Raw genomic sequence first — 24,568 nt, 5'->3', positions numbered from 1 at the left:
TCTGTTGAAATTTACAAGGAAAATGTTGTAGTATTTGTGCTTCTGTAGAAGTAGAGAAGAAACTGTACTTTCTCCCCAGTTCTGTTATCGCTTGATGATTTTTCTGCATAATGATTGTGTATTTCCATGTAAAAAAAAAATCAATCTAAATAATATAGTTAATGCTCCTGGGTTTTAGTGGTAGAGGTAGTAGTAGTTGCATATCGAGTGTTTTTGAACTTAATTATAAGTGCTTGCCTGTCTATTTATATGTGGCACATCTAGTTTTCTATAAATGTATATATATATTTTTAAAAGATTTTCTGGGTAAATTCTGAAATTACACCAGCTATCAGATAATTCTAGACCTATATTTTTAAGCACCTCTGATCTTCAGTCCCTCACTGTGGTGAAATAATCCAGATCAAAGCATGCCAAGGTATTGAGGATATTTGAAGTACTGAAACAATAAAGCATAGATAGTAGAAAACATGTTTTACTGCTTTACATGTAAGACAGCTTAGAGGAAAAAAGTTTGTAATGAGTGAGGTCAATACTAGACCTGAATGTGGAAGTCAGGACCTAGATCTCCACATGTGGCCATTCTGTCATGCTGGACTTTTTTTTCTAATGAAGGCCCTTGCTGGGGTAGAAGCTCTGAGCCATGGGGTTTTACCTGCTGTTAATTTTATTCTACACGTTCTTAAGAGACAATCTGTGGAAGGTGCATTGTATGTCTTTGATATTGGTTTGAGTGCCAGCTGGTGCTACTAAAGTTTGGGCTGAATTTGAGTCTGTGACTAGAAGCTCTTAGCAGATGTGTTACCTGCCCTTTGATTCAAATGTGTAAAAGCTGATGGAGTTTAGCTAGAAAGATGAATTTTCATGGCCAGTCAGTATAGTTTGTCCTTCTCAGGTAGGACAGGAAGGAACAACAACCTGTTTGAAAACCAACCGGCCATGCTATCAGCAGGGTAGGGAAAGCCTCTGATGACTTTGGTTCCTGGTTGTTGGGCCTTTTTTCCCTGAATGTGTTATGCTATATTTAAGGAGTGGTTTCACTTGTTCTAGTTATAGCAAATTTGAAAGCAGCATGTAAGGGATTTAAGGATTACAGATTTCTAACTAATCATGACAAGTAAATGGTGGGAGAAAAGCAGTGAACAAAAACTGTTCATACAAAACATTGTCAAAAATTGTTTAAGTAGCATTGGTGATGGTTGAAGCTAATTCAAAAAACAGTTTTCTGATTTGTTTTGATGTAACCCTTCAAGTCTACCCATTGAAGTTACTAAAGGTGGTCATTAGATTTGTTTTGTTTCCAATGTGTTATTTTGGAAATAGTCTTGCCATTTTAGGTTTGTGTCAGTGTTTTTAGCAGCTTCTCACACATCAGCGTTGCTCTGTTAGTGAAATGCCACATGAGGAGCATGAAACGTTCAAGCTGCAAAATAAACAAAAGCAAATCTTGAAACTGAATTTGGTAATGCTACTCTACTTGTCTAATAGGGACTCCTTAGTAAGATATTCTGGCACTGTAGTGGCAGAGGAGCAATGCCAGCACTCTGAGGGAGGGTTGCAGCCTGTGGAGCTCAGGTGGAGCAGGCTGTGCTGACTAGGGTAGCCCTGTCGCTCTCTTCCTCCATGACAGGGAGCGGAAGAGCCCTCTTCAGCAAAAATTGTTTCTATCTCCTGATGCCAGATGTATTTGTTGGTAACTCTGCAAGCAGAGTGTGTTTCTGGGCCTGTTGGAACAAAGCTGCTGCAAGCTGCTCAGCTTTCTGTCCTTCCATGCCTCCTTCTGGAAGGAAATGGTCTGGGTTGCCAAGGAGGGTTCCCAGGTGAGACGTTGCCTCCCTGGGAAGCCAGGCGTTTGAGTAGAAAGCAGAATTTGCCCTGTGGAGCAGGGAGGAGGTTAGACTGAGCTGCTGCTTGGGCTCTCGGGTTGTGTGCTTCCGTGGAAGAAGTGGAGCAGGAGTAGGGCGTTACTGTTCAACTTTTGAGGTGAATCAAAGAAAGGAGTGGAGGATAAAAATACTGCCTCAGGAATGGCTGCAAGAAGGGGCAGTTTCTTTCACCCTGCTACTGAGATCTGTTTGCTTTGCTGTGCTAAGTCTGTGGCTTATGGAGGCTGAGGAGACAACTGGCCAGGGAACCGCTGTGTTGTGCTGCTGTGCTCTTCCCTTCCCTGTGCTCGATGGCACTGCTATTTGTGGAGCTGTGCTTTGAAACCGGATAAGGAAGTGATCCGATCAAGCCCTGCAAAAATAGATTATTCTAAAATGGTAACTAATTGATTTTAAAATGCTGTCCCACAAGCACTGTGTTGGCAGTATTGAGGGGGCGATGTACTGATGCTATGAAGATGTGAATGAGCACCTGAGGCAGAAACTTCTGAAGCTGTTTCTAGTGTGGAAGACTTTGTGTAGTTTCATGGACAAAGTTAGTCTAAATTCTTGCTATGCCCTTACCTCTTCAGGGTTAGAAGTTAATATAGGCATATTCTTTGAGATAGATCAGTAGAGCTGTTTGTGGAACCGTGCTGTATTTATTTAAATCAGTGAAATGTTGCTGTTTAAATTAAAAAACAACCTAACCAAGCTCTTCCCCCCTCCCCCCATAACCACCAAAAACTTTCAAAGTAACCTCCAAAATAACTGTAAAGATTTGGTTTGGTGCTGGGGGGCTTTTTGCCTCCCCCAACTGCCAGCACAATTGCAGAGGTGGCATGGGTGTGAGCAAGGGTAGAAAAAGGATATCATTTAAAGACTTCTCTACTAATATATAATGTGCTGTTTTCTTAGGGTGCTCTGACATCAATCTTCTTACAGTGTGCATGCTAAGATCTCAGTTTGTTCAAGCTACCATCACAGCTGTCCAGCAGTGCTGATCAGTGTTATCTTTACTTGACACTTGTTTCTTCAAAGACTTCCTTGCCTTCTTTGTCAGTAAAAAAGCACACACAGTACTCTGCGTACTGTTTAGTCCCTTGTCTTCTAAACAGCTAAAAAAAATAGGGAGTGATTAAATTTTACTGGGGTTTTGTTTTTTTTTTTTCTTGGGAGTGGGGAGTATGTGTTGTTTGGTTGGTTTTGTTTTGGGGATTTTTGGTTGGTTTTTGTTGTTGTTTTGTTTGTTTGGTTTTTTTTGTTTTTTTTTCTGTTAGGTCAGATCTGTTTTGCTTCAGTGGTAGAAAAGAGAGAGGGGAACATTAAGGACAGAGCATTAAAATCTTGTGCTTGAGTGGTTTGGGTAGTAGCTAAGTGAACTTAGATATTTAGATACGTTTCAACTTAGTGCTCTTAGATTTGAAGGTGTGCAAGGCATAAGCTGCTGGAGGTGCCACCTGAGGTTGCAGAGAGAAGTATGTCTCTTCCTCACCTGCTCAGTATGAAGATAAGTGAGCATCAAGAGAGCTTAAAGTCTTAGGCCAAACTGACGTGTCGATGTTTGTTCGCTACCATGTGTTTTTGAAAAGCTTTAATGCACATTCTTTTTATGACCTCGTTAGGTCACTGCTTGCAGTGGCAGTCTGCTAAATTGTCCTTCAACTTTGCACTTGTATTATCCAACCATAACTAAATTGCACTTTGTACCAGAATAATATGGATTTGAGTGGAAAATTAATGCATGTTTTGTGTAGCAGAAAAGTTATAGGGAGGGTATTAGAAGAGGGGTGAGTTGTAGAGAGGGTCTTGTAGAGTGTTGGAAAATCATTAACAAAGGAAGAACAAAATAACAATATATGATTTTTCTCAGGTAGGTATTGAATAAAGGCAGTGGGCAGATGTTATGAGAAGTTAAAAACAATGTTTTATATTGCCACAGTTTTTAGGTTTGGGTTTTTTTGTGCTGAGGATCAAAGAATCAAACTTTTAACCTAAATTTATGTGCTATAATGCTTACCTCGATTTATTGTGTTAAAATGGTAGGAAACTGAAAGCCAAACCACAAGGAAATCAGCAAAAATGTGGCCACCAGGACCAGGGCAGTGATTGTCCCTTTGTACTTAGCACTGGCAAGGCTGCATCTTGAATCCTATGTCCAGTTCTGGTCCCCTCACTGAGGTGCTGGAACGAGTCCAGCCAGGAGGGCAGTGGAAGGTGAAGGGTCTGGAGCACAAGTCCTGTGAGGAGCTGGGGGAGTTTAGCCTGGAGAAAAGGAGGCTGGGGAAGACTTTATCGCTCTCTACAGCTACCTGGAAGGAGGGTGTAGCAAGATGGGGGTTGGTCTCTTCTCCCAAATAACAGGTGATAGAATGCGAGGAAATGGCTTTAAATTGTTCCAGGGAAGGTTTAGATAGGAAAATTTCTTCACTGAAAGGGTTGTCAAACACTGAAAAAGGGTGCCCTAGGGTAGTGGTGAGATCACTGTCCTTGAAAGCATTAAAAAAAGTGTGGAGTTGGCACTTGAGGACATGGTCTAGTGGTAGAGATAGCAGTGTTAGTTTAAAGGTTGAACTTGATGATTTTAGAGGTCTTCTCCAACTTTAATGATTCTGTGATTCTATGAGAAAAAAAGTGAAATCAAGGATTTTGTTTTTAAAGATGTAGCAGCCAACCTCAAATCAGCTGCCTTTATATTGGGTTATTAACATTAGATGTTGAAAAATAAAATAGTTTTTGATACAGTACTCCAGTGTATTTCTGAAAGCACTTATATTTGTAAGAAAGTCCTGTTGGAGTCACTGTTTTTCTGTGTTGGCCGATCCAGCCTATCACCACCGATGCTATTACTGTAGGAACTATCAAGGAAGTGGTTTTGTGACTACTGATCCTGGATCAGATTTACTATCAGATTATCCCCTAATGTAGCTTCGATCAGGCAGCCAAGCTATCACATTTCTTAAGTTAATAAGAGCATGCAATATATCATTTGCTCTAACCTAATGCCTACTGTGAGAGGAAATACAGTAACTATTTGGCATAAAGCCTTCCACTACAAAATCAACCTGTCAAATCTAAACTGTATTTACTGTCTTGTCAAAGAATGACCTCAGAGCAGGTATTGGGACAATGACTCAACTCTGTAAATTGTGCTCTTTCATTTACAGAGGACAACAATACAGAATTATTACCTATTAAAAATAATTTACTGAGCATATCCAGTTAGATTTATTTTTCATTTCTCTTTAAATCAAAGCTTTTATTTTTTTGAAAATAAGTTTGCTTGTGGTGGGAGAGAAGTTGTAACTTTCTTTTGGAGACTTTTGATTCATAAAATATGGCAAAGTAATGACATTAACAGTTGTTGCAGACATTTTAATGCCAAATTCATCCATCCATATGGATGTATGTAATGAAAGTTACTTTTCATTTAATGATATTGTAGGGACATGGAATTCAAAGAGAGAGAGCTTTTTTCCTTTGTGTAAGTAAGAAAATGAAGTATGTTTTAAGTACACTTGGATAGACCCTTAATGTTTTATGAAGAACCTATTCCATTGGACAGAATCAAATTATTTTAGTAAGCTTCCCTCTCCTACCTTATTAATTCTTATCTGGTACATCCTTCATAAATTCAGCAGTTTATAAGAGGGTGAATGTATTAAGCTCTGCAATTTGGTTTTTTAAGCCAAAATACTAGAGCCTGCAATTTATTGGGGGTTTTTTTTCCATTTACTGTAATATCTTTATATACTTTTTATGTAAAGTTCCGAAAGACTTTGATTATTTAGTACAAGTGCTTCATTTTGCTTTTTCCCCTATAATGCTCTTCTGAATAGGTTAGGAAAATAGAGATTGTGAGTTCATTAATGGAAAATTATAAGCAAAACAAGTAATTAATTTACAGATTTATTTCTACATTTGCAGATGTATTTCTAGATAAAACCTCTAACTACAGCAGCAGTAATGTATTTTCATCACTGTTGTTAAGGTAGCTCAGCTTTACTGCTGATTTGCACTGTCCACTCTCCTTGGTTCTTAGCATGAGTGTGTGGAAGTTCATTTTTCTCACTCAGCCAGTGTATGGGACCAAAGTGAGTTGAGGTGGCTGGCATAATGTAATAGCACATATCCTGATCTGCTACTGTTTATCATCAAAATGCTCCATTTTAGCTGTTTCTGACTCAAAGGCAGTCGCATTGGGGCCAGTTATTTCATATCTCTTAAATAATTTTTAAAATGTGGGTTTTATTTTTAGGGGACGTCTTTGTAAAGGGCAAATAAAACATTCCGTTTGGTTTGTTCATGTTCTGATTCCATTTTCTGTGCAAATTACTGTTGAAACCGTTGCTCAGTTCATTTTAATGAGAAAGAGGAGAAGGGATCTCAGAGTTTTTGTTTAGTGTAAATTGGTGGCTGAAGAGAGAAGACACTGAAGTTAGTGTCCATACTGGAAGGAAAAATACAGAAATCTGTAAGCATAGGGTCCGTTTTGCAGCAGGGGTTTTTATGGTGGAGGGAGAAGAACACATCAATAAGAAAGAGAGCTTTTAACTGTGCTCTCGCAGAACTTTTCATGTTAAACTTTTTAATGAGGAAGCTTAGAAATAACATGTCATTTGTCAAACAGACAAAGACCAATGCTAGGATAGAAGGGAATAAGCCTAATAAGTGTTCAAGATGAATTACTGTATCACATGTATGATCTATTAATAGGGGAGAAGAAAAGAAATAAATGCAACATCTTAATGACTTCCGTGCTCAGTGGGGATAATCAAGTTGTCAGCTCAAAGTAGTGAATATGTTGTTTTTATCAGTGTGCTGCATAGAGGACAAGATATTGGTGCTAAATTTAAAGCAAAAAGTATGAAAACTTGAATTTTAATGCCTGATTAAGTTGGTTGTTTATGTAGCCCATTAAAGTATCATAGGTATCTTGCATTAGCTTTGTTAGAATCCAGCCTTGTGGTTGGCTGGGAAGTAGTCTAGACTTACGAGAACCAGGCATGAAGAAAATTGTGATAGTTGAGTTTTGCCCTGAGCCCATGAAAATTAGGTCGTTGTTTAACTATATGTGTAGTTACTTATTTCACATAATTATTTATAACTGTGAAGCTTTAAAAAAATTAATTAGGAAATCCTGATGTAAAGCAGTCTGTTCTGAAGTATTTTTCTAGTGGTGGTCATGTTGTCTTTTAAAAATTGGGATAATGAATTGAATAAGGTATTCTAGATATTTCCACTTAAGGGTTTTGTTTGTTTGCTTGCTTGCTTGTTTTATGACATTATGACTATGCAATCCAAAATTCAACTACGATTTCTTTTCTACACCCTCACCTTTTTAATTATGGAGAAGCAGGGTTTATTTCTGGTGCTGGGAAGCTCTAGTCTCAACCAGAACACTGTGATACCGTGTGCTGCACAGCTGTGAAGGGATTTCAAAGGACAGGGGAGTTATGCTTGCAGTAGTCTGGGCTTTCTCTGCAGGGAATGCAGAGAGAGAGGTGAAATGGTCAAAATAACAGGCTGGTTCTTTGCAGCACCATGCTGAACTAATACATGCAGTGAATTATGCTTTTTCAGCCTCACAGTAATTAAAATAAAAGGATATTAGCGTGGATGAGTTTTGGCTGTATGGATAGATGGGACATATTTCTAATCACATGCAGAAAAATTTGGCAGGTCTTCTGCATAGTGTTGCCAAAGTCTATGAGAACCCAGAGAAAACTAAATCAAAAACAGTGTCTAGGTTTCCAGTCAGATTGTGCTAGTATGCACACTCAGAAAGCAGGCATTAGGAATAGCCTTGCTGGTCAGGTCAAGAACTTTGTTTTCACCACACTAGGTTTCAGCTGAAGGCAGTGTCCAAGAAACAGCTAAAATTGGAATTGAAGGCAGATCTCAGGTGGGGGGACAAACCTGTGAGTCATCAGCACAGAGATAGATGGTGGCTGAATTTGTGTTGGCAGGTGCTGGATCTCTGAGCACACAGGAGAAGAGGACTGGTAAAAAAGCTCAGGGATGGAGGTGTACAAAGCTCCTACAGCAACTTTGAAGAAAAATACTACTTGAAGAATATTAAATGAACAGCTAGTATCTTCATTTGTAGATTCTGTAGTTTTATTTTTGATTTCCACTGAATATCAAATACTAAATCTAAATCTAGAAAAAATTCAGTTCCTCAGAATTTTGCATGTTTTCTCTCTCTTAAAAAAAGAACTTAGTCCTCTTTAAAAGAGAACTGGTATGACACAGGCTGTAATGCATTGTTAAACAAACGTAATAAATGTTGGTGCCATTTTTACGTGACATTATGGCATCAGGATTTTACTGGGTCATTATTAATAATTTCTGGTATCAAAGATGTAATACCAACATGACATGCACAAGTGAATTCCAATTAAAAAAAAAATCCAGATAATTTTTTTTTATGTTCTACTTTCTGTTTTCTTCCCTCCGAAGCTCAGGCAAAACCAGTTTAGTTTCACAGCTTGCCTGCTCAAGCTGTGATAGATTGTGTTTGTATTTCTCTGAAATGTACATACAGAAAAGATGTAAAGTTCCTTTAAGAGGGTAGAACAAAGTGTTCTCTTTTCTATGTCTTTGAAATCTAAAGGTCATCAGATAAAAAAGAGCTTTTGCATGTTTTTATTGTATTTTTTAACTACCTTAATGGTTTTGGAGTACAGGAGAGATGAACTGATTCTTAAAGAACAGATTTAAGGTAGTGGTTTATCAGGAGCTCTAGGGAGAGTTTCAGAATATTAGGTGATATTCACCTACCTGCAGTGTTTGCTCTAAGAAAGTGAGTTCGTGGTCTTAAGGCTCTCCTCCTTGTTCTCTTAATTTTGCCTCCTGTGGAGAAGGGACATAAGATTTACCAGGAGAATCTCATCAGACCTGTTCTTCTAAGTTGTCTCCTCCCTGGTAGCTATGTAAGGCTGTGTGGGGGCTTGAGCAGTATTTGATGACTCAGGCCAGAATATCCTCCTACCTCTTCATGGCTGTGTTGCTGCTGGTGAGCTGAGAGTCTCTCTGAAGATTGGGAAGCCTGCGGGGTGGCTGGGGGTGTACCAGAGTCCTCTGGGAGCTTAGAACTTGGTGAAGACAGGCATAGTTTGACTAGAAATAGCAATGTTAGCTTTGCCAGAGCATTGGCTTCATGAGAAGTTTTATTTTTTACTTTACTTTGTAAAAATACGTATCAGACTGCTACACTTTAAGAGAGCTGAAAACTGCAGTGCAGGACCCAAGGGCAGATTGGAGACTGCTGGTAGGCAGTTCTTGTATGATTGTTGGAGAGGTCATGATAAATGTTGTTATGAGAATGCAGGAAAAGAGAATGAAGTACATAAGTACTAAAACATTCTAGAGATATTGCTCTTAGTAAAACGTTTGTTTGTTTGTTTGTTTTTTAGTTCGAGCAGTATGTTTTTGACAGCAGTAGCAGAGAACTGGAAGACTGGTTGATTGACATACTAAAATGGAGTATTTACCAGTGCAGGTAAGACATTCTTTGAATGTGCTTTTGCAGTTTCATTTCTTAGTGCTGTTTTGCAGTTCCCAGTGCAAATTGCTAGATTAATGCCAGTGTTACACAATCATTTTTCTGAAAACGAAGCTGGTTAGGAGGTTTCTGTCTTTTCAGTTCACTCGCAGATGCTCTGATGCAGCTGATGTAAATTAGCACTAAAATGATTGATTTAGGAAAAAAAAACAGAAACAAGAAACAAAAAAAAAGATTTTTTTTTTTCCCCTTCAGACAGACCTTTAAAATATGTTATCCTGTGATCCTCTTTGTATTCTGGCCTCAGGAAAGATTAGCTTGGATAACTAAAGAAGTGGTGAGCTAATGTGGGGCCAGCATGGACCAGCCCAGATATATAGGAGATTTTCCAACTTAGGAAAATAAGTAAACCCTCAGAAGTGTGAAGGAAAGGAAAGGTTTGGCCCTCAGTGTAGGATCAAGTGGCTTTAACAGACATTTTAACTGTTGGAGATGTTAAGTCTCAGTGCTCTAAATACTTTTGAATATTGAAATGCTGTTTTGATTATAAATGTTAAGTAGCTACCAAAAGTTTAGAACCTCCCCTATTCTAACTTGTGTGTTAGGGTATTGTCATTTATTATCAGACCTTCTGATATGGGTTTATATATGCTGCTTTAAACTCTGTTTCTCATGTAGAGAGTTCCTACTGAAGGATTCTTTTGTTTCTTACATGCAGTTTAATGGCTTGGTTTCCAAATGTTAATGATGTGCTTTAAAATACAACAATAAACTCATTAAGTATTGAAATGAGTTGTGGACTTCTGATGTAGTTGAAGTTTGTGAAGTGGAGCTGTAAATTTGACAGGAATCTATACAATAAATATCTCCACATGAGTTTAGGTTTTTTTGTTGGCTTTGTATGATTGTTGTACAAACTTAAGATGTTGTCCAAGTTGAGTTTCTCCTTTAAAATATTTATTCCCTTCATAACACTTTCTATTACATAGTTCACAGAATTATAACTGTTGTGTATTAACTGTTTTCCTTTGCACTGATATGAAAGACTTTGGCAGAAATGTAGTGATGTGGTTTATGTCAGCCCAGGGCAGTGAATGTTCCCCTTCTTCCAGTTTAAGGTGCACGTGGAGCAAACTGATGCTCAGCAAAGAAAAAGCTATTCCCAGAGGTCAGCTGGGTACCTGTGGCAGCACACAGCACTGCTTGCTGGATGTGCTGTTCTGTGAACTGTGCCACAGTATTTCTTACTGGTATTGCAGTTGGAGCAAGGCATAGACACTGTTTTTCCAAATACTGTTGGTAGTTGAGCAAGAGCTGTGTTACTGGATTAAAATGCATGATGTTGTGTCATGCAGGCCTGTGGTTGCTGGACCCTGTGCTCAGTCTGCAGGGAAAAATTGCCTGCCAGGCAATTTTTAGTGGACTGGCTGGGAGTGCTAAGTAAACTGGATAGAGAAGGAAGGGAGGGAGTGGCCCCAGCTGGAGCCATGTTATACACAATAGGAATACCACAAGTTCACTGGACAGCCCTTTTGCCGGTGTCTCGGTTTTGGAGACAAAACTTCAGGAGGAAACACTCCAGAGTGAGTGTCTCCTCCGAAGGGAAAAGGGTCTCCCCTTTTCCTCCACCAATAAGACAAGTGGGTCACAACAAGTGAAAGTGGAAAAAAACAAACTGGTTATTAACACCAAACAAAACAGGGTAGAACAGAAAAAAAAAACCCTCAAAGTACAACAAATTCCAGAGAGGGAACAGACACTCGGGCTTGGACCAGCCGGGGCCATCCCGTGGGCCCGCCGGGGCCACCTGCAGGCTCCCCGGACTGGAGAGGAGGGAAGGGAGGCAGTGAGGCAAGGGAAGGGAAAAAGAACAAGAAAAAAAAAAAATCAACAGAACCTTTCTCCCACTAGCCATCACACAAAAGAAACCCAAAGAGCAGCACAGCGCTCCCGGCGCACTCCCTGCCGAGCCCCAGAGCCCCCGAGCCGCTGGGCTGAGCCATTACACTGCCCCGGGTCCATCTTCAAGGCACAGCGTCCTTGGGCATTGAGTGGATGGTTCAGGAATAAAGCAGCCTTATAACATCACCCCAGGACAGCCAGTCATGCAAGATGTGGCTGTCTTAAGTTTTTTTTTGTTGAATTAACTCATTCATGATATGGACCCTTGAGCTTATCTAATTGGACTAGTTCTGGATGGGTTTTCCGTCTGGGGACTTGAGGGACCCTGACCATGGCCCAGCAACAACTACAGGAATATTCTTCCCTTCCCTTCACCCCAGGACAGCCAGTCATGCAAGATGTGGCTGTCTTAAGTTTTTTTTTGTTGAATTAACTCATTCATGATATGGACCCTTGAGCTTATCTAATTGGACTAGTTCTGGATGGGTTTTCCGTCTGGGGACTTGAGGGACCCTGACCATGGCCCAGCAACAACTACAGGAATATTCTTCCCTTCCCTTAGTGGAGGCAAACTGTTTAGGGAGTTAGCACCGCTCATTGTGCCAGGAAGTCAGAGCCTTGTGATGTCTTCCTCCCTTGAGAATATAGTTTCATCAAAATGCAAGCGAGGTGAGAATGCCCCATGGCATCCTTACTTTATAATTTTGCTCTTCCTTGAGTGCGTTAAAGTGGCTTCCTTCTGAGGTACTGGACAGTTTCATGCACAGTGCACAGGGTTTGTTACCCAGCAGCCAAGGATCACAGTGGTCTAGCATCTCTGTCTGGATTTCTGCTCTGTGGCAGGTGAGGTTTCATTTGCAGAAGATACACTTGCATTTTGGTAGGTGGTGCCCACGTGATAATGCAGTATTGCAGCCCCAGAGACTTAGAGTGCCGAACATCTTGATTCTAGCTTTAAAGACCACAGAGGACATCCTTACACAATACTACGGACAAAGCAGTGGAAGAGGGAATTGCTGCAAAGCCCTGTAGGTCGTCAGTTCCAGTCATAACACTACCAACTGTAGCAATACTTGTGGCATCATTCAATTAATCTGTTGAAGTCCTTTGATTGAAATTCGAATGATGATAAGATCTTTTAGACAAGCTGGGTTAATAGCATCTTCTAGATGCTGTAGTTTTGATCTTGCACTGAGGGCCCTTGACCCAAGTTCTTCATAAGGCAGCAAAATTCCTCTTCCCCTGTCCCCTGTTACGTCAGTAATGCACTGTTCCCGTGTTTTTGTCGAGTGCATTCAGAGTCCCTGTATTGGCTGTTAAACCAAGGTCAGAATTAATGTCTTGCTTATAGTTTAAAATCTACACCTGTGTTACAGTGCTTGAAGCCTTTCAGCTCCTCCAGAGTGAGTACAGAAAGGGAAGTCTTGAGTCATATTCTGAGACAATTTAGTTGGTAGGCTAGAGGTTGTGCCCCTAAAGGTGACTTTCAGCTGACTAATACCTGCTGCAGTGATGACTTTTTTTGCCAGCTACTCTGTTTCAGTCTCAGTACTTCCTGCTACTTCACAAACCTCCAAATCCATGGTCAAAATTTTAGAAACAAAATACCCCATAATCCAATCAAGCTCCAGACAATGTCTCCTGCTTATACATCAGAGCCAGAAAAACTGACTAATGTGCATGAAGTACAGCTTGCTCAAGTTTTTTTGATTTGCTTAGCCCTCAAACCAGGCAGTGCTTGCAGACACTGGGAAGTTTAAAGACAAGTGTTTGCAGGAAGTGTAGTTTGTTTTATTAATCTAGCTGATAGTGTTGAAGGAAAACCAGCAGAACTTAGTAAAATCTGTAAGGTTTTAATTCAGGTATCAGCAGGCAGTTGCAAATTAGCAGGAACTTGCTAGTCTGTGGCTGTGAAGATGACAATAAGAATTAACACTTTACTACAAAAAAAATTGACTAAAAATAGGCACGTTGCCTTCCTTAACTCCTGCCTTCCCTTGGAATCTCTCCATCTAAAGCCTTACATGACTTGGTCAGACACTTTCTCTTTACTGTTTGGCTACACTGTAATTCAGCTGTTCCTGTCCTCGTGCCAGAGTTGAGGCGCTGCTGCCTGCATGGTCATTCTGCACCAACAAGGGCTGGAAGCAGCCCATGCTCTTTTTCTCCTTGTCAGAGAGTATTTTTCCCTCTCCAGCCAAGAACCAACGCAGAGCTGCAGTGTGTAGGTATCAGTAAGTGCCAGGGTTGTATTATGCTGACGATGTGTTGTGATGCTTCTCTGATAACATTTGATTCCTTCACAAGAAAGGTAGAAGTTACTCTGAGCTGGACTTGGTACATCCTATATTCTTGTTTACCTCAGGGCCTGCGTATTTAAGGAAGCTGTGCAAAACTGTGTATAAGCATTGTTCTTTTTAGGGCCAGATGGGCATTATCCCCAGCTTGTGTTCTAAATAGTTTTTCTCTTTGTTTTCAGTAACTAAGGTGCTGACAAGTTTTGACTTCTTCATCCTCATAAACATGAGTGAAGTTCAAGCTATGGTAGAATTCTCCGTGGAGCTCCACAAATTCTTCAATGTCGATTTGTTTCAAAGAGGGTAGGTAGCATGTTCTTTCAGACTTTACTTCATTGGATGGCTAATGTTGGAAAGACCTTAATGGGTAGCTATCATGTAGTGTTGCTTCGTGTGTTACTGACTATTTTTATAGCGATTTGAATTTTTTTTATTCTGTATTGGAAAGTCATATTCTTTCCAGGATTTAAAATTAAATATTCAAATATTTTTTCTTAAAACCTAAGTTGTAATACAATATTTTTGTCTAATTGGAGATGATGGAAAACATATAGATATGGAGAGTACATTATATTCTTATCCAGGTCTTTACCCTTGCATGTCTTAATTTCTGTAATCCCTTTTGTTTGAAATATGGTAGGTGTTTCTCTTCAATATTTTAAAAATGGTCTTGCCCCAATTAACCTACTCGTTTATCAGTTTGGCAGTGGAGAATTTCACCAATGTCTCTCTCACTGTGCTGTGCCTCCAGTTGCACAGGATTCCATACTGCCTCTTTAGACTCTCCTGACCTCCTCTTACTCCACCTTATCTCCGTAGAATTCCTTTCATTTGATACTACATGATCATCCTAGATTACTTTCTAAGGTCCTTGTTTCCCATGGCTATGCAGGAAATAATCCTTTGTAGTTTATTTTGGAGTTACTAAAGATTATTGGTCCTTTAGTGTTGTGGTACATTCAGTGTTCAAGTAGACTGCAGTAAAAATGTTAGGGTTTAGGCTGTGTCAGTGTTTGCAGAGACGGAACAAGATGTATCAGGGTTGATTTATGATAGCTGCTTTTTCCAAAACACTGTAGAGTAACTTCCCTCAGAAACATTTTAGTGATAAGAAAATACACTATTGTTTTTAGCCTTGTCATAGTTAAAGTCAGGTGTGTGTGGGTGAGTATTGTTTTCAGTACAGTTAGGGGTTTTTTTCACAGAAGTAATGACCCATTATGTTTGCTTACTATATGCAGTCAAAGTATATACAACAAACTGTCCCATTTTTAGGGAAAATTGTGATTTCACTCTTCATTGGAAGAGAAGGATTAAGAGAGGCTTAAGAGGTCTGGGAAAACACTGAGAATATTCTAATTACTTCAACAAAAAAGCACAATCTTTTGAACTGTAGCCTTTTTTAACCTCTGAAATCAGTGGGGAAGGAGAGGGTAGAATATGGCAGCACATTTACTCTTTATTAGAAAACCTGAAGAGAAGACAGTGTCCTAACCTTACACTTCAAATGGTTCTTCAGAAAGGTAATTTAGAAGCAAAGCACAGCAGTATAAATACCAGTGCTTTACTTGGCATGTTCCTTTTTGGCTTACTCTTGTGGTAAGCTAAAAAGTAGTAAATTCACAGGGCAAGTTCAGAGAGGTGGAATGCTGACATAATGAGAAAAGTGGCATGAGGAGAAACCAGACTTTCTGGTTTCAAGCTGAACCTTTAACTCTGGGCACATTCCCCTAGAAATTAATGTCAGGAAGAAGAGAGAACTTCCAGAATAATTTGACAGACAGAGAAGTGTGACTTTTACGATAAATTCAATTTGGGTAGGTTCCAGTATTTTTCTAGGGGTCTGTCTTTGTATTTATTTGAGACAGGAGGTAATACTTCTGTAGCCAGAGGAGCTCTTGGATAATGGATTGAATGAGCAGAAAAGGAAATCTTTAGTTTTGTTGTTAGCCTCCTATTTTGGAGCTACCACTGTGTTTAGCATGGTTTGGCTCAACAAAATCAAGTACAAAACTGGATTGTGTGCATTCAAGCCTACCCAGCACAGCATGCTTGTCTCACAGTGTTAGAAACATCATGACCTTCTGAACTGTAGAATAAAATGTTGGCTGTTGCAAGTAGTCACATCAAGTTCCTTCTTAAAACTTAGTATATTTTTATTCAAAGTATTTGCTTGCAGAATGAGTCCAGATTCTCACTCATTTGTTTACTGGAGGTGTCATCATTTCCAGCCTAAATTTCCTTCTGATCAGTTTTAGTTGTTTTCCTTTACAGCTTTGTCTTATGTTTTGAATCACTCTATCAGTTTGAAAGTTCACCCTTATGTATTTTAGATGTCAGTCTTTTGTCCCTTGTATCAAATATGAACTGAGTTGAATTTGGTCATTGGAATTTGTGGCATGTCCCCCACACCCCTTCACTTTTCGTAGAGTCCACATACCCAGATATCCAGTCAAACCCATTTTACTTTCTTCCTGCTTTCATAACTATTTGAAGAAATCTGCCAACTGTTGCATCTAACTGTATCTTGTTTTCTTCAATCTGTATCTGTAGTGGCACTACAGTTGCCAGAAGCACTTTCGACTGTGCGTACACTAACAATTAAATTTGGTATTTCAGGAATGAATTACTAAAAGCAGTGTTGATGTCCCTACATCTATGTGGTTCCACGGTTACTTCAGACTAGATTTTAACGTCATCTTCTGGACCAGATGTTTTGTATCATGAGTGTAATTTCAAGTTGTTCGTATCTGTAGTTGGTTCAGACCTTTTTGTGCCCCAAGGGATTGAAGTACATTTTGTGACAGGTAGATCAGAATAGTTTAGCTTCCTCAGGAGACATCCAGATTCTATGCCTGGTAAGCTCTCAGTGGACTGAACCAGCATGCAGAAAACTGGGGTCATTGGGGAAAGCCTCAAAACCACTCTGCTGATCTAAACTGATCTAAATAATGCAGACTGAGCCAGAATTTCTCATAGTATTTCACTTAAGATCCTATTTATCTGTAGGGTTATAACCATATTATTCTCCTAAGAAAACGACCTTCTAAAGCAGACTGTTTTCTTTGCTTTTAGATAACTGTTGTTGCTCCAAGAAGGGGTAATAGACAGTGCAGACACTTAGTTTTGTAATAGAGTATTTGTCTTATGTATCTACTACAGCTATTTTACTATGTTTTCTTACAACTGTGCCATTTGCTTTAAACCCAGCTTGTTCCAGATGGCTCCATTGGTTTATTTTTGTCTGTTATTACATTCAAATAAGACTTCACACAATTTTTCTTTTGAACTAGTGAGATGTGATGGTAGGAATTTTTGCCCAAACAGTGATTGATATGCAGCTATTGTGTGACAAAATGAATTAAAGAAATGTATTTGTTTGGGACCTGTGAGAATGATAGTCTGAGATAGTGAGGTTTCAGGCTGTTTCATCATCTTAGCTCATAAAAGTTCCAGTAAGGTCTGGGCTCTGTAGTACTGACCTTCTGTAAAGACAAAGGAAACATAACATAGCTTGACTGCAGAAGTGGAGAATGAGTTGAGTGGAAAATTGGTTGGATGATTGGGGTCAAAGAGTTGTGGTCAGTGGTGCGAAGTCCAACTTAAAGTTCGTGACCAGTGGCTCCTCTCTTGGACTGGTGCTGGCTCAGTAGTCTCAGCAAGCTTTGCATAGAAGCATAGAACAACTTAGGTTGGAAGGGGCATTAAAGACCATCTAATACCAGCCCTCCTGCCATGGGGGAGGCACCTTCCATTAGACCAGGTTAGAGCCTCATTCAGCCTGGCTTGGAACGCTTCCAGGAATGGGGTGTTCACAGCTTCTCTGGGCAGCGTGTTGCAATACCTTACTACCCTCTGAGTAAAATAATTTTTTCCTAAGATCTCATCTAACCCTACCCTTCTTCAGCTTAAAGCTGTTGAAGTTCAAAGACTTTGCTGTAAGAACAGGTTGCCACTCAATTTTCTGCTGTGGACTGTGGGTGCTTACCCTCTCATTTACATAGATGTTTTGTATGTGTCAGCATACATATGTGTCCTCAACTGAGGCATAAATGTGTTGAGACTCTCTGATTCCAAACAACTGGTTACTGAAAGTGCCACAGTACTTTGTAGTGCTCGGTTGAAGTTCCTGTGTTCCACCATGGGATGGTGGATCCTGATGTCTAACTTAGGACAGTTACACATTTTCTGTGGGAAGGGAGAAGAGTTTCCTAGTAAGCCTCACTTGCAAGAAGATGAGGTTTTCATTTCCCTGGAGCTGTGTATTGCTTTTTCACCTGTAAGTGGCAAATCTAATGAGCTAAAGAGACTCACCTAGTGGTTTGTACTTTAGCATAGTGCACATATTGCTGCAAGATCTGCTTTGAAAACGGCTTTCATCTACATTTTCCCCCGTCTCTGTGCATTCTTATAATCCCAGTGTTAAATTCTTGCTTTGTTACTAATCTTTTGTTACTTTGTCAGTAGTATGCATGCACACACAGCTGGCCAAAGCTGGATTTAGAATACTTTTAATAGTAATATCTTTATGTTTTGTCTCTTTTTTAGGTAGCATTTTTCTTTGTAAGGTACAATACTTGCAGTTTCATTGTGGGTTCCAGAAGAAGAACTTCCTAATGTTTATTTTGGTGAAGTGTAAGTTTGTTGTTAAGTAAACTATGAGGAGAGGAAGTAAAATAAAGTATTAATAGTAGCTCTTTATTGCAGATTTACTGTGTCTCTGTGTGTCCTAGTTTTCTATTATTTGACTTTGTTTTGGGTTAAAAGATTCTTATAAAACACATGAAGAGCTTATGTTAGTAATGTAAGTCTACCACACTTCTTTCAAGTGTTTTTGCTTTTAACTGTTGGGTAACAGATGGAAGAATAATACTAAATACCTTCCACAGGAGAGACTTTGGCAGATTCTAACCTAAAACATATTTTTGGAGATGGATCATATCTGAAAGGTTATGGGTAAGATTGTAGTAGCATAAGTTGCTTGTGAACCTAAATCCTATTAAAAGTCAAAGGAATTTAAGCTTCAGAGACTACTGAAAATTTAGCCTAATGATATTCTTCTGTTCCATACATTTGTTTTTCCATGTGTAGATACTTACCGATGTCTGAGCAGCAGTGACATTTTATGCTTCCATGCATGTGGTTGTGTAATGTAGCTTAAAAGAAAATAACACTGAATCTCTGAAATTTAACGAATCTTGTTATGATTACACAGTAATGTCATGAGAAATAATGCAATATATGAAAAGTTGTATTGTCTCCTGGATCCAGTGAGATGTCTAAATTAATTTTAAAATTTTTAACAGGAAATTAAAATCCAAAACATATGCTTCCAATAGGACCACTTTTCTTCCTCCTGGATGTATCAGAAATGAAAAAGTTTTGTCCTTAAATGAAGAAGTAGCCCTTGCTAATGATTTTGTTGCTAGCATATGATCGAGTGACAGACTTGTGGTGGACAAGGAACATTCAGGTTCACCTGTTTGGTTTTCTTTTTAATTCATACAGCTCAGACATACTTTCACTTTCAAACTACGTTTCTGTATGACATATTTTTCTAGAAATAAATGTTTTGAATTGCCTTCTGACAGGATAGCTTATCTTTTGAAGTATTGTGCTGTGATCTTTACTTAATGTAATGCATCTTTGACAGCTTTCTTCTCTCTTTGTAAATTTGTCTAACAGTTGTAAGATGAGCTCTATTCTTCAGCTTATGGTTTTACAGTGACACAGATAGCAATTATACAGGTTTAAGATTGGAGGGCTAGGCTGTAAACTCAAGGGAATAGTCTGTCTAGGAAAAATAATGCAAATATTTTTGGTCTTGGGGGTTTTTTGTTGGGTTTTTTTTTAAGTGGATCAGTTTGATTCTAATTCATTAGTGGATGCACACACACAGGTCCTGCTTGCTCTGAGGCAAAAAAGGGTAAGACTGGGAATGAGCGGGGGGAAGTCTTATTTTAAATTGGCATTGCTTCAGAAGTTGAAAGTTAGTATCATCAATTATCCTATTAGCCCATCTGATGCAGGATGTCTGAGACACCACCAATGACATGGTCCGGTCCCAAAGAGCAGTAACAATTTAAAAGACATAATCTTGTCTTCTAAAATAAAAAGTCTTATATTTGTGGAAAATAGGGGTTATAAAAGTAAGTGGAAAACTGAGCACTGTTTCCTTTAAGTTAGCTCAGAAATTAAGGTTTTTTGAAGCACACTAATGAGAGAAATTGAAGACAGGGAGGTTGTTCTGCTTGTCTTCTTCAGTTATCTGAAATGCAATGGCTGTATTAGGAGACTTCCAGCCACACAGGAAAGCTTGTCTAGGGGTCACCTAGAGCCACTGTAAATTGGACTTCTGCTTTTGAATCCTCTTCCCCGCTCTTTTCCATGGTAATTCCTAGAAGACTGTACTCCCAACTTAAGAAACGAAATGAGATCCTGATACTGCGTTTTTTAGCTACATATTCTGACCCATAAAGATGACTGACCGGGTGCTTATTTCTTCAATCATTGTTCACAGAGGTATAGCTGAGAGTTGGTAGTTGTAGTTGTCCTGGGGGTGTGGTTTTTCTCCTGCATCCCCCCATATTCCAAAAATATTACTTCAGTGTTTTGTAATGTTCATGGGTACTCATTGTGTCTTCTAGACTTCTCAGATATGGGGTACAAATTTCAAATCACCTGAATTTTTATTCAAATATTAGCTATTACACTTAAGTAGTACTTTTGGACCTTTTAAAAATAACAACTTTTGCAATTGAAATTATTATTTTGCAATGGAAAACACTTTCTCAACTCAGAATTAAAGTTGTCTAATAGCATCCCATCTCCTCCAGGCATTAAGTTTGGCAAAATTCCATTTTCTAAGAACAGAAAGATAAAGAGCTCAGATGCCTAGTTATGCTATCTTGCTGCCTTTCTGGACCTGACAGTGCTGTGGTAGGCACAGCTCTTTGGTGTGACAGTGATATGGCATGATTTGCCATCCTTTGAGACTGCTTTTGGGGGATCTATGTAATTCCTTCTTTTGTTATGCAGTTGAAGAAATAGGGTTCTTTTGTATGTAAGACCAGGTACTATTTCACACTGCAAAGTAAAGACTGTACCTCGGCATGCCTTGCCATGATGTCTGTCAGAAGAAACATGATCAATGAACTTAGTTTAGTGAGGGAATATATGACAGTGTAAGACAGAAATGAGTATAAAAGGATTTTGTCTGGAGAAAACCCATTCTTTTATTCTGTAGAACATATAGCTATCAGCTGTGCATAATACGAAGGTAGAATGGGCATAGGTGTTAGTTGAAGGGATCACGATGATTTCTTCAGTATGCACCTTCTCTTTCTAAGTTCAGTTTTATTGAGTTCAGTATTCTGGAGTGGCATGTGACAGCAGTAATAGTTTTAACTTTGCATCAAATACATATTTAGTCATTAGAATTGCTGCTTTTGAGATTCTTTCAAGTGTTAGCACCCTTTTGTGCAGAAGCTTGTAACTTGTGCATAGTCTTTACAGTTCACACCTGACGCTGTGAGATGGTAGCAAAACCCAGAAAAGTCTGTCATTCATAAGTGTTTTGCCTTAATTATGTGTGCTTGGTTAATACACATAATAGTTACAGCAGAAATATGATTCTTTAAGTTAGTTTACCATCCATAGCTATCTGAGGGAAGGGAAAGAGAAAGATGCTCATCCTGTGTTTCAAAGTCTTGACTGCCTCACGATACAGCAGAAGTTCCTGCTATCATGTCTTTTTGTGCCTCTTTTGCTGCACATACAAGCTAATAACACCTTTATGTATACCTGTATCTGTAATCACAAACAGCATGTTACTGGATTGTCACATCCTGCAGAGAGCAGGTGGCTTTGTTGGAATAGGGAACCAGTCTCAGTCCCACCACCAAATGCAAACTCAGACTCGCTGCCTCCAGTCAGGTGCTTGCTTCAAAATCTCTTCCTCTTTTACTTCTTATACCTCCTGCCAATTACTGTACTCCACATAAAGTAACTCATCAGATTTTTGAATATTTTTTAAACCTTATTTCATCCCACTCCACTTGTTCTCCCTTTTCCAGATTCTGACTCCACTGGCGAAGGGGGAAGAAACTTAAAATACCTCCAAATACTTAGAGGCCCTCTAGACTGGACCATTGTGTTCATGCTTACCCATACATAACTTCATTTGTTGATTTCCAAAGTTTTAAAATTGCTTGAAAAAATTGTCTCATATTTTCTCCAAAAATATGATGAATACCTTAGATTAAGTGATCAAGACCTCTGCTGCTAATAATTTTCTATATTCATGTGTTTTTACTGCGAGAAGTAGCATTCAAGCTATTGGAGGTGATCAGACTGGGGAGAAAAAAATGGTGTATTTTTCACTTGTGCATGTTTCTTTGATATCCATGGTTGTGCCTGAGCACTGGGGGTTTTTTTTGGTTGGGGGAGAGGGTGAGAGAATATACCCAGCATGGCCCACTGTTGATGCTGTGAACCCAAATCTGGTGTGAAACAGCATTCTCATCTATGCATTTATAGTTGGCCTGAGCATTTATCTGCCAAAAGGTGTGATATGCATGGTCTTGTGCTTTGATTGCTTCTGCAGTCAGGTCAGGAAGATGGGCTTGCTTTTGGCAGCAGTGCAGTCAGAGAGTGGGTTAAGCTGGCAGGAACACAGGGCTAATGGTGTAGATTTTCCACATAGGGAGATCTCTTGGATAGCAGCTGCCTGAGCAGAGTGATCCTGCTTCCTGTGTGCTTGCAGTCAGGCTCTTTTACCTTATGGTTGGTCAGCTCAGCATGGTAAACCAGCAGAAAAAAAATGGTAAAACCAGAATCATTCTGGCTTATATTTTTTTTAATCTCCCTGGTCCACATCATCATCAGGTATTGTCACTGGTGGTGCAGAAGGAGTATAAAGTACACAGGATGAATGGGATGCCTACTTCTGTCACCAGCTAGCTTTTGGGTTGGTTTAACTGTAATCCTGGACTGCATCCTGAGAGAAATGTCCATAAAAGTTCCAGCCTCCATGTCAGGAAGACGTGTCTGGAGCAGGAGAGGCCATTATGTCAGTGTGATCTGCTGAGTGAGAGCAGCCCAGAGATTAGTATGTTTTGAAACAAAACCTCTGTTTGAACTTCTTCATTCATCTCAGTTGGCATCCCTGCCCGTAGGATACAGTTTTGACAGATGTCAGGTGTGTCATTTCTAATTTCCCTAAGCCCTCATGTGGAGATACAGAGCTCTTCTGGCAATGCCAGTTTGCCGTTTCCACCTCCTTTGCTGCTGGCAGGTTCGTGCTGCTGCAGTGCCCTGCCCCGGGGGTTGTGCTGGTTGAGCTGCTGCAGCTGTGTGCTGGAAGGGGAGCTGCTGGATCCAACCAGTGTCCAGAACTGCTCTGCAAGTGGTGCTTTGGTGTAATTGAGAAAGGTGTCAAATGTCTTGCAGGGTTGAGTGCCTGGGAGGACAGGAGAGAGGAAAAGGGGAAAACAAAATACCTTAAACTTCATTTCTTGCAGAAGTCCTTGTATTGTAAAAGTTCTGTCTAAATGTCACGACATTATTCTTGACATTCCCTTACTATAAGGAAGGATAGTGTTTCCCAGATGCCAGCTTGCTTGATGGACACAGAGAAGGAATCAGATTATTGCAGGAGACAGAGGGATCCAGCTCTGGTACGTGCTGGAGAAAGGGCCCCTAATCTCCTCCAGAATGCCAAGTCCCTTTCTGTAGGTCAGCTCTGAAAGGGGGAAGGAGGAGATAATAGGCATCCAGAGGGGCAGAATCCCTCAGCTTCCAACTCTGCAAGGAGAACTTGGATTCTTCTTCAGTGGATTTTGCAGATCCCATCTTACAGGGAGCAGCGGTGGGAGGTCAGCCTCCTAAGGGGAACCAAATGAATTAGATACCCAGGCGCATGGAAAGTTTGAAGCTCCTCAGTGTATGTAGAAGGTAAATCATATGGTCACTTGATGATCATCTCTGCACTTCAGTCATTTTACTAGGGTTAGTGCTTCTTCTATGGAGTTTTTCTCTTTTCCTGATCATATTCTTCTCTCTTTTCATCTCGTACTTTTGCATGCCATCCTTTCAGCAATTTGTTTCCTACCTTTCCTGAATACATTCCTACATAAAATCTATTTCAAAATATTTTGGATATCATTTGAGATTTTCTGCAGTACTTGTTACAGTTTTCTCAAAACAAAAGCCTTTGAGAAATGTAGACAATTTTTTTTTGCTTGCTTAATTTTTTTTTTTAACATGTTGAACAAGTTCAGCAGGCACTGTGTGTCTTCAGGGTATCCAGCTTGTGGAACTTGGCAAGAGAAGAAGGGATCTGGCTACTTAGTCTGTTTGTTCCCGTGTAATTTGTTTCATTTATTTAAACTGGCATCAGAAGTTTAATTCCTGTGAGTGTACAGGAATGGGGGAGGTCGTAGGAGATGGAAGATACATTTGCTGTAGGAGGTACCTCTGTCATGGCAAAAAGTCTGTTCAAGAACAGTAACTCATCTTTTTTATGAAGGGGAAAGAAGTGGAGTTTTTGCTTTCCAATCTTGAATGCTCACTTTACTCTTTGCCGTTCATAAGCTTTTAGGATCATCATAATGTAGAGAAACAGGTCTTGACTTAGGTGCTAACTTTTCATTACTTGCTTGTGATATTATTCCAGTAATATTCTCTGAGATTATTTCTTAAGATTTATGCTAATAATAAATGCATAAGTACAGTGTGCAGTCAGCAGTTCTGCTTCTCAGTGTTTCTGGAGGTGAAACTCATGAAGTTGAAAAAAAATATTTACTGGAAGTGGCAGTACAATTTCATATTATTTCTGAGCATGGAGCCACACCACTAGCTCAGCCTGTCCTAAACCCATGTCATGTCGCTGAAGGGAACACTTTCTCCCCTGGCTGTGCAATCCTGTCTTCTGTAGTAGCTCCTACTGAATTCTTTTTTCCCTTTCCAGGTGGATGAGCATGTTGGTTTGTTATACC

General features: G+C 39.6%; 1 protein-coding gene across 1 annotated transcript in view; it reads left to right on the top strand.

Annotated features, from left to right (window-relative positions):
* FAM135A (family with sequence similarity 135 member A) overlaps positions 1-24,568 on the top strand; it is an 81,153-nt gene that overhangs the window by 5,624 nt on the left and 50,961 nt on the right. Inside the window, exons 2-3 of the mRNA XM_082276888.1 lie at positions 9,284-9,369; positions 13,754-13,874. Coding sequence (XP_082133014.1) covers positions 13,798-13,874 — 77 coding nt within the window. The 5' untranslated portion in view covers positions 9,284-9,369; positions 13,754-13,797. The remainder of the gene's footprint in view (positions 1-9,283; positions 9,370-13,753; positions 13,875-24,568) is intronic.

Source organism: Coloeus monedula (genome assembly GCF_965178545.1).
Source record: "Coloeus monedula genome assembly, chromosome: 2".
In the NCBI taxonomy this organism is placed as follows: Eukaryota; Metazoa; Chordata; class Aves; order Passeriformes; family Corvidae; genus Coloeus; species Coloeus monedula.
Note: the sequence above shows the minus strand (reverse complement) of the source record. Positions and strands in the feature narration are given on the sequence as shown.